The following is an 11126-nucleotide window of genomic DNA, read 5'->3' as shown; positions in this document are numbered from 1 at the left end:
ATACCATTTTAAACAAATTAGTTATAAACAACACAACAAGTCCCTATGCTCGATCAGCCATATACCTGTGCAGTGGCGGCTCAGAGGGAAACTTCTGGACAACAGTCCGAGCATCCACTGGACAGATCCTACTCAGGAATTTGGTGTCACTGACCTGGATGTCGATTTGAAGTGATGGTAAGGAAGGTTGTACCTTACTTCATCCCAAGCTCTTTGCATGGATTGCGGAACGGACTTCAAAGAAGCATGACTAGTAATGTACATGCTTTAATCCATAATTTCTATTTTGAAGTAACAATTAAATCGAAAACGGAGACGAATATGAAAGAAATATAAAGAAAAAAACCCATCTGAAAAAAACAAGACAGCCATTAGGACAAATCTAACAATTATAACACCGAATAACTGGAAATTATTTTCCTATACATACCACGGCGGCTGCTACAAATTTAATTTTGTTTCAAAGGACTTATAAACCAATCCGCTCGCGATTTCCCACCTCTCCCTGTGAAACAGCGAAGGGGTCAATCAACGTGCTCAGCCCTAAGGCTTCAGGTTTGAAGAAATATGATTTTAATATCATAATAAAACTTACCATTTTTATTTATTTTGGCAAACCTACCATAATATTTTCAATATCAAGTGCGATGACGAATGATTTAAATTCTCTAAAAGTAGAATTACAACAGCACAAATAATAAATCCGAGGACGGTAGACTACCACCGGCAATTGATTTTGACAATCTCTCTTTTATACGACATTGACATAATTGACAGATGTGTGCGTTCGGAAACCGAAGAGAAGAAAAAACCGAATCAAGTAAAAATAATGATGCGAAAAAAATCGCAACGTTACAGCATATTCGTTCATTAATCAAATTACCAACACTTAATAACTTCATTTTTCGTTTTTTGTTTATTCTCCATAAGGCGAGGGCTGAAAATCGGCGTTGTCGTTCTGGGCAAGCTATTCGCCGAGCCCAATACCTGCCAACTAATTTGTACCTTGTTTATTTTATATATCTACATGTTTGTGTAACCTATATAAACATTTTTTATTATTATTATTAAGTCAAAGAATATTCAAACAGTTCAGTAGTTTATTCAATGCAAAAAAAAATTAGCAAGATGATATGTTTTGTAATATAGTTTGAAATAAATATTTTGGAATGTTTTTTTACAGATATCTGGATGCTGCATCTCACCTGCTCTACGAGAGTGTGCTGCCGTCGATGCGGAAATGGAGGAGAAACTCACAGCCGGCTCAGCCATGCACCTTGGAGGAATATGCGGTGGCCTTATCAGGCCACCGCTTGTTAAGTCCTACTCTTTTCGCCACTGTGTCGGTGGCGGAAGGAAAAGCTGTCATTTTAGTCATGCGCGGTTTCGAACGTTGCATCGCTGACAGTGAAGTGCTAGTCATCGATGGAACGTTCCTGACTGTCCCAGCTGGATTGTCAATTTGCCAAATTTTAACGGTACACAGTATAATTTCTGGACACAATTTTCATCCTGTTGTAGTCCTGATGCAGAACCGCCGCCGTCCTCTGTATGAGGCAGTTTTCCGTAGAATTTGGCAAGCGGCTGGCAATCCAAGACCACAACAAATTATAACAGATTATGAGCAGGCCTTACGGTCTGCTCTTGCTTCTGTTACAGGAATTGCAACCCAAGGCTGCATGTTTCATTATGTGCAAGCTTTGGTGAGGCAGGCACGGCAGCTCGGGTTGCAGGCGCAGCAGCGCCAGAGCGCGGCGCACCGGCTTGTGTCGCTGTACAGCACGCTGGCGCTCCTGCCGGCCTAGCCGAGTTGTCGCACATCGCACAGCAGGAAAGGCTTCCTTACAATGAAGACTTTCATAATTACTTTGTTGCGCAGTGGATGGCACGCGTGAGTAATACTCCATAGTAAATGAGATAATAATTTGGTGTAATTTAACTTGTTTCACGGGACTTAACTAGATAGTAATAGTATAGGTGTTTTATGTGTATCTCTAAGGACCGTATTAAATAATATGGTTTTCGAAAAATGGACCTCTAGCAGCATGTTCAAATTTCTCACTACAATATTATTACAAAAGCTGGGAAAAATGTATAAAGAGGTTCAGAGGAATTAACACTACAAAGTTGGGAAAATACAATTGATTTTATACGTTTTTACTCATTACGCTTTCTTTTGATTCCGACTCCAATATTGAATCTATACATTCAGAATCGGAATCGAAGTCGGTTACATTTATAACGAATAAATCCACACTCACATTAAATAATTAAATAAATTCACATAAAATCTTCTTAAAAAAACATTACATTGCAAAAAACTTGCAAAATATGTCATAAATTAATGAATTTTGAAATTAATATAAAACAATATATATAAACAAAAATCTATTTTTATCCTTTTATCCATTGAATAAATCATTACATTGATGAATAATAATTGATGTCCAAATATGTAAAATAAGAATAAAATCGATTCACTCACTAGATGGCGCTGTATTGTTTTACCGCGGCGATCAATTATTTTTATGTTTATTTACGCAACTGCTCGGTAGATGTCGCTGACCTATTTTGTTAACGCAGTATCGTTTCGAATTATCTTCTAGACATTATGTTAAGCAAAGATTAAATAAATTGACACTCCGCTACAGACTGTTGAGGCGAACGGACGTGTTCGCTCGCCGCACATCTGTCGCTCCGCCCGACATTACGTTGAGCAATCCGCACCTGCGCGCACCATAAAAGGTGCCGCCGTCCTTTGTTCGCGAGCCGATTGTGTCGGCGCAATTTTTATTGCGTCCGCCTTCTGGTAAGCGCTAATCCTAGTTTCTAGGTAGAATATCGTAACGTCTATTGTTCCGCTAAGGAACTATTATTGCTCTGCCATCTGGCAAGCCATCTGGTTTCTTGGGATAGCGACGTCATTGTTTCCGACTTCGGGAACTGCGTGAAAGAAATTGTGAAGTGCAGTTTTCACTGCGCTGAACAATATCTTAATAACCGCAATTTTGAGAAAGGCTAGCGGATACCTAACGGTGATAACGAAGCTAGTCAGGCAGCCCCGTTCGCCTGCGTTTCCCCTTCAGGGAACCGCGTAATTCGGAAGGGACCTCCATCATTGGCCTTGGGTAGTGCCCTAGTCAACGTTGGTCCACGCTTGGCCCTTTAGAGCCCACGGGTAGCTTTAGTTAGACCTAAGTACACACCCGAGTGCACAATAAGATCGGCACTCGGACACACTAGGGCTACACGCAGTAGGCACACATCCTCCCTGCTTAACCCAGCAGGGAGGGAGCTAGGGATACTCACCCCGGCATCCCACCGGGAGACAACATATGAATTAGATACGGTCCACCATAAGTCCAAATGGCGGACCAGAGCTTAGTTGCCGTCCTGGATTTTCTCAGGACAAAATTCCCTGACGTTTTTAAGGCACTTACTGCCTCGTTACCAGACACGGAATCCCAGGCCCGCTCAGGGCCATCTATGTCAGACTCTACGTCCAGCGATGCGTCAGTACCCAATAGTGATGCCTGTTTAGGCCAAACACAATTGCTTGGTTGTAATGGTTTATTTTGGAATTAACAAAGTTGCAAAAAGACAAATTATACGGTGCGCGTATGCATCGGCAGCCGGTTGAGATTTTGAGTGACGTTTCTTCACCCGCACGCCGCTCCGCCCGCTTATAGTGTTGCCCGCATCTCGGGCGCGAACATCCTCCCCGGGTTGAACACCTTTGTTCAAAGAAGCAGTGTGATGGGCCCACGGCTGTGAAGAAACAGATGTAAGTGGTTGTAATGGAAGAGTTGTGGTAGCAGAGTGACGAGAAGGTTCTAGTCCAAGGGAAGAGGACAGATGTTTTTGTAGCTCCGTAGAACAGTTTTTCCTTTCATCTTTAGTTCTGCCACTCTTGAGCCTCCATCGACGCCAGGATAAATTTTGGTGACTCGTCCCAATGGCCACAGTAGAGGAGGTTGACCTGCTTCCTTCAATAATACAAGAGTTCCGACAGATAGTTGTCCTGTTGAATGGAACCATTTAGTTTTTGTTTGAAGTAAAGAGACGTATTCTTTAGAAAACCGCTTCCAAAAATGCTGCTTTATATAATTGATTCTTTGATAACGCTGCAAATGCTCCACCTTCATGTTTGTAACCTGTGGATAAGGTACAGATAAGAGAGTTCGTCCGATTAAGAAATGAGAAGGAGTAAGAGCAGAGAGGTCAGTGGGATCAGATGAGAGAGGGGTAAGCGGACGGGAATTCAAAACGGCTTCAATTTGAGTTAGACAAGTTGTAAGTTCCTCATATGTAAAGTTAGTCATTTGAATCAAGCGCCTTAAATGGTATTTGGTAGAACGAACCGCTGCTTCAGCAATTCCGTTAAAATGGGGAGAATATGGAGGGGCAAAGGAAAATTGAATGCCCTGCTGAGCAACCTCCGAAGGCAGGTTTGAAGTCTGTAAAAATTGTTCCAACTCCTTGGAAACACCAACAAAGTTCGTAGCGTTGTCTGACAGAATGGACTGAGGTTTGCCCCGACGAGCCACAAAACGGTTCAAAGCTGACATGTAGCCTTCCTTGGTCAGATCTGTAACAAGCTCGATATGCACAGCCTTGACTGCAAGGCAAACAAAAATACACACGTATGATTTTATAAGCTTACAACCTCGCCCTTTCCGGTCAGCTATCAGTATTGGTCCGGCATAGTCGACACTGCAATGTAAAAATGGAAATTCTAAGTTAGTACGAGAAATTGGTAATTGTCCCATGACAGGTTGTATAGTTGTATTTTTATATCTGAAACATCTTAAGCATTTTTTTACGATTACTCTAGAAAGCTTTCTGCCCCCTAAGGGCCAATATAACTGACGAATATTTGCTAAAAGCAGTTGAGGCCCTGCGTGCAATAAATCTAGATGGTATTTTTGAAATATTATTTTAGTGACGTGATGTTTACTACACAGCAAAATAGGATGTTTTATATTATATTCGTAAGGTGAGTTTTCAAGCCTTCCGCCTACACGTATGATACCGTCACTGTCCATGAACGGACTCAACGACGCAAGTCTATTCTTACGAGGTAACGATTTACCCTTTTGTAGCAAGACATATTCATCGGGAAACATATCAATTTGGGCATTCTGCATTACGACCTTAAAGGCCTGATCTAATTCGTCCTTCGTAGGTAAACCGATTCTTTTGTTATTTTTGTTTTTAAGGTTATACACAAAACGTTGAACATATGACATTACTCTTACAAGACGATTGAAGTTAGAAAATTTATTAATTAACGATCGAAACACCGAATCGTGATTTAAATTTGCCGTAGTTAATAGTTGTGATTCGTTGTAATGGTAAGTAGATTCCGAAGATGGCATTTTTGGCCAATCATTTTCGGACTTTACCAAAAACTCAGGTCCTGACCACCACAACGTACATTCCCCAATGTTATTAGCCTTCACGCCTCGTGATACTAAATCGGCAGGATTATCTCCAGACGAAACGTATCTCCACGAATGGTCAGCAGTACTCTCTTGTATTTCATGAACGCGGTTGCGCACGAACGGATCTAATGAATGCGATGGCATAGATAACCAGCGTAAAACAATAGTTGAATCGCACCAAAAATGACACCTTGTAATTGGTAAATGAAGAGCATTTATGACCTTTACGTATAGTCTAGTTCCTAGTAATGCCCCACAAAGCTCTAACCGTGGAATAGTTGTAGGCTTGATCGGTGCTACGCGATTTTTAGAGATTAATAATCTAACCTTTATTTGATTTTGCTCATCTATCGAACGCACGTAAACACAAGACCCGTAGGCCTGTTCCGAGGCATCTGTAAAAATATGAAGCTCATATAAACACGCTTTATCAGACAACACCCAACGAGGAATCTTTAGATTATTAAGATGTAATAGAGAGTTTGAGAAGGATGTCCAAAGTGTTTTTATTTTGTCTGGTACTTGTTCATCCCAATCAGACTTTGTCAACCAAAGACCTTGTAATAAAATTTTGCCTTCAACAACACACGGACCTACAAGACCTAAAGGGTCGAAAATTTGACTAATTACTGACAACATAATACGTTTCGTTACCTGCTTGTTCAAGTCTATATTAACAGAGAAAGAAAGATAATCTGAATTGCATAACCAAAATAAACCTAAGGTTTTATGCGGCGTATCTTTATTTTCTGCGAAGTTTAAACTATCCTCACAGCTTGAAACACCTAAAACCTGGGCTAATACCTCCGGGCTATTGGATTTCCATTTACGAAGATGAAATTTCGCCGAAGATAAAATAGAACGTACTCCCATACTTAATTGCACTACCTGTGGTATGGTGTCACCGCCACTAAGGTAGTCGTCCACATAGAAGTCTTGTAAAATTGACCGTTTAATTTGTTCATTCGACGCGCTTGACGCTAGGCTGCTTAGACACTTTGTGGCCAAATAAGGAGCTGACGCGGTGCCATAAGTTACCGTATTAAGTTTGTATGTTTTGAGCGGTAACTTATTGTTCTCCCTAAAAATTATTTGTTGTAGACTGCGTTGGTTAGGTGTAACATTAATAGCTCTATACATTTTTTCAATGTCCGCGGATATGACATACTTATGTTGACGAAAACGCAACAAAATCGAAAGGAGATCGTCTTGTATAGTGGGTCCTACCATTTGGATGTCGTTGAATGATAGCCCGGACGAGGTTGGAGCAGATGCATCAAAAACTACACGAAATTTTGTTGTTGTACTAGCATCATTAATGACTCCATGGTGCGGCAAAAAGTATTCGATATTAGACTCTGCTTCAGAAGTATTACGCGTGTTGTTTTCAGTCATATGACCCAAACGTTCGTATTCCTGCATAAATGATATATATCGTTCTTTGAAGACAGGATTACGTTGAAATCGACGTTCCAATGATAAAAAACGGCGTTGCGCCATTTCATATGACTCACCTAAGACATTAGTATTATTTTTTAATGGTATCGTTACAATAAATCGACCGTCTTCGTCACGGATAGTATTCAAGTTAAAGCTTTCCTCACAAGCTCGTTCTTCACTAGACAGGGCATGGCTCGAAGCGACGGAATCGAGTTCCCAAAACCTTTTCAAATTGTTGTCAAGATCTCTAATCGACAAATTACAAGAATGCGTAAAATTTGATGTTGTCTGTATTGGTAGTTGGCCTGTAACAATCCAACCTAATTTTGATTCAACTAACTTAGGCTTGTTTTTGCCTAGGTTAATTGATTTAGTACATATAACATCCCAGAAAACTTCAGCCCCGACGAGAATGTCGATTACTGACGGTATGTTGAACGAAGGGTCAGCTAGATGTAGATCTGAGGGCATCGAAAGTTGACTGATGTCTATTACAGTAGAAGGGAGTATTTTAGTTATCTCCGGTAAAATATAACATTCTATATTCGCTTTATACCTACAACATTGGGACTCGATTGTTAAATTGCAAGCTTGTGTACTAGTTAACGATTGATTATTAATGCCATTAATTTCAGAACTTACGGAACGTGTAGATAATTTTAGTTTACTGCAAAGCGACTGCGTTATAAAATTTGCCGTACTGCCGTTATCGAGTAGAAGCCGTGCGTCCATGCTGTTGCCGTTGTCGTCAATCACTTTCACCATAGCTGTGGACAGTAAAACATGCGTAGAAGTAGTAAGTTGTACAGGAGCATTACTCGACAAAACGATATTATTTTCTTTGGCGAAGGCAATGGATGATGATGAATTATTAATAGGCAACGCAACACTAGAACTACTAGGCATTGGGTCTTGAAATGAAGTAGGCTTTGACTCTTCGCTGTGCAAAAGCGTATTATGTTTACTATTGCAATACTTACAATGCGTTAATCTACATCGCTTAGTACCATGTCCGGGACGCAAACAGTTAAAACATATTTTTAACTCTTTCGCCTTTTTTAATCTTTCTTCAACCGTTAAACTACGAAAATGTTCACATGTAAACAAAAGATGATTTTTTGAACATAAAGGACATGACAATTTATAAGATTTAATGTTGTTATGTTTTGATTGTTCTAAGGAACGATTATTATTATTTATGTTAGATGCTATTATATAACTGTTATTTTTCGAAATTGTTTTATTTACATTTGTATTCTGTTTATTTTCAATTGTTTCCAATAAATCAGCTTTGTTACTAATAAAATCGCAAAATTGTTGTAAAGAAGGCGGTTTCGATAAGCCATTACGATATTCTTCCCAATGTCTACCGGTTACTACGTCTAATTTGTTTGACATAATGTAAACTACAAGCGTATCCCAATATTGCGTCGGCTCGTTCAATGTTTTTAACGCTCGAATATTTTTATTAATTGTATCAAGCAAACGACGTAAACAAAGACTCGATTCTTTGACAACCTGTTCAACATTGAACAATGCCTGCACGTGATTATGCACTAATAGACGACTATTGTCATATCGATCACATAGCAACTGCCACGCCATTAAATAATTGTCACCTTTAAAATCTATGTTCGTAATAATGTCGAGCGCCGCACCCGAGAGCGAGGCGCGTAAATAGTGGAATTTGCTTATGTTATCGATAGAAGCACTACTATGAATTAATGATAAAAATGTATCCATATACTCAAGCCAGCACTGATAACTACCATGAAAGCGAGGTAAATCAATTTTAGGTAAGCGAATAAAATTGTGTTGGAATGATTCACCTGCTTGTTTGCATATCGAACCTGCAACAGAGCGGCCGTCATCTGCTGCACCATCTCTGCACAGCAGATTGCGCGCTTGCGCCATCAGCGCGTAATAACGCTCTTCGAATTTTGAACGTTCCTCGTATTCGTCCTCTGGCTTGTCGGAACACACCTCAATCTCCACCTGTAATTCATCGAATTGATCGTATAATGCCTCGTATTTATTTAATCGACATTGTAATTCATGTTGAAGTTCTGAGATTATGCCGGAAGCGCCAATTGAGCTAATATAATTGGAGAAATTTGTAAGCTTGGCTTTCATGCCACTAGGTTTGCGAATTAAAACATCTAGCTGGGCCATTGTTGAATTTAAAGGAAAAAATTATCGATTAGAATTACGAAAAAAAAAGAAAAAAAATGGGTACTTCACTATATGGTAATTAGGCGCTCGTAAATGTATAAGCGTAAAATTTAACAATTAACACAATAGGAAGCCAATTATAGAGGATTTAGAAGGGAAAATATGGAACGAACTCACTTTATCTTCCCCTGTCCACACGGTACTTCCTTTGTCTTGATGTGAAGTTTGACTCCGGCGGCCGTTGAGCCGATGTCGCGATAATTTGCTGCACTTCGTTCGCTCCAAACGTATTAAATGAGTGGACTGTATTTTCGTTGTTGATTGTTGAGGCTCGATGGACCATTTGTTTAGGCCAAACACAATTGCTTGGTTGTAATGGTTTATTTTGGAATTAACAAAGTTGCAAAAAGACAAATTATACGGTGCGCGTATGCATCGGCAGCCGGTTGAGATTTTGAGTGACGTTTCTTCACCCGCACGCCGCTCCGCCCGCTTATAGTGTTGCCCGCATCTCGGGCGCGAACAATGCCGAAGAGATGGAGTTAGACTCTCCGTTATCCCCTGAAAACCCCGACGACGCAGGCGGGTTGTTCACGGAAGTAAAGAATAAGAAGAAGCGCAAGAAGCGCTCTTCCCCCGCCCCCTCGTCAGCATCATCGTCCCCATCTCCCGTGCCTCAGAAGGCGCCGCGCCCACGTTCCCAGCCCGAACCCGGCTCTTCCCAGCCGGTTCATATCCCAGCCCTTATGGCTATCCCAATCGAGGCAACTCAGTCTCTGTCGTATATCCGTCCGGCTCCCCCCGCAGCCCGCGCGCTGCTCGGTAAAAAGCCACCGCCAATCTATATTCAAGCCCAGGACAAATGGCCGATGATCCAATCGGCTATGTCTAATAAGTTTAAGGTCGTTGCTTCAGCGACCGCACAAGGCATCAGGATGCAGCTGGAGACCGCCGAGGCCTTCAGATACGTAACCCGTTTCCTCCAGGAAAAGGAGGTATACTATCATACTTACACGCTCGCCGACGAGCGTATCCTTAGAGTGGTGATCAAACGCATCCCTAAGGAAATCCCCGTCGAAGATATCGTCCAGTCTCTTAAAGACCAAAAATTTCCGGTCATTAGCGTCTTCCGCATGACCAACAGGCGCACTAAATTGCCCATTGACCTGGTGCAGGTCCACTTAGACCTGTCGCCCGAAGGGAAGGCCATTTTTGACGTTAAGTCAATCTGTGGCCTTAGCGGGCTACTAGTTGAACCGCCACGTAAGAATGGCCTACCCGGTCAGTGCCACAAATGCCAGTTGTACGGGCACTCAGCCCGCAACTGTTTCGCCCGCCCTAGGTGCGTGAAGTGCTTAGGCGATCACGGTACGTCGGAATGTTCTAGGCCGAAAGATAAATCACTCTTAGAGGCTTTCGGAAAGCCTGCATGCGTCCTTTGCCGCGGTGACCATACCGCTAATTACCACGGGTGCCCTAAAGCACCTAAGAGAATTCAATCGCAACCCCAGCGACCGTCGCGACGTCAATTCCTACCTCTCCAACCATCGTGGAAAACGAACGCCCAAAACACCCCCGCATGGGGTATTAACATGCCCACTCCTAGCGCACCCGCGAGCAATGTATTAACCGCGCCCATTGCTAAACCGGTACCGGTCAAGCCGGTGGCAATGCCTAGGCCACCCAAATCGTCAGGGAATCCTTTTGAATCCCTCAACCGTCTCTCAAGCGTCAACATGGAGGAAGTATTAACATTCGCCGACGAATATGAAAAAGCGTCAGGAAATATAGGGACCCGACTGTACTTAATTAAGAAGTACAAGCACATCGTAAGTGCTCTAGAACATAATTAGGCACCTCGATGGCTGCAAACGCGCTAAATAATTGTAGTAATCCGTCTCTCGCGAGTAATAATGGCAGAGTCAAACCGCGTTCAATTATCGTAGCTTTCTACAACTCGAACGGTATTAGGAAACAACGCGACGAAATTCATAACTTCCTTCGCGATCATCAAGTCGACGTGTTACTCGTGCAGGAAACCTTTCTCAAACCGACTATGAGGGACCCGAA

At 41.8% G+C, this 11126-nt stretch overlaps 1 protein-coding gene across 1 annotated transcript; it reads right to left on the bottom strand.

The window, feature by feature from the left end:
- Window positions 1–3559: 3559 nt before the first annotated feature.
- LOC123723175 lies at window positions 3560–9270 on the bottom strand. The gene is made up of 4 exons (XM_045685737.1): window positions 9234–9270; window positions 8714–8879; window positions 7527–7651; window positions 3560–4154 (listed from the first exon to the last, which is right to left on the bottom strand). Exons 2-4 carry the CDS (start codon window positions 8796–8798, stop codon window positions 3834–3836), a joined length of 531 nt encoding a protein of 176 aa, XP_045541693.1. The 5' UTR covers window positions 8799–8879; window positions 9234–9270; the 3' UTR covers window positions 3560–3833.
- Window positions 9271–11126: the final 1856 nt, after the last annotated feature.

The sequence above is a fragment of the Papilio machaon genome, chromosome W (genome assembly GCF_912999745.1).
Source record: "Papilio machaon chromosome W, ilPapMach1.1, whole genome shotgun sequence".
Lineage (NCBI taxonomy): Eukaryota > Metazoa > Arthropoda > Insecta > Lepidoptera > Papilionidae > Papilio > Papilio machaon.
The sequence above is the reverse complement of the archived record's forward strand: the minus strand, read 5'-3'. Positions and strand labels throughout refer to the sequence as shown.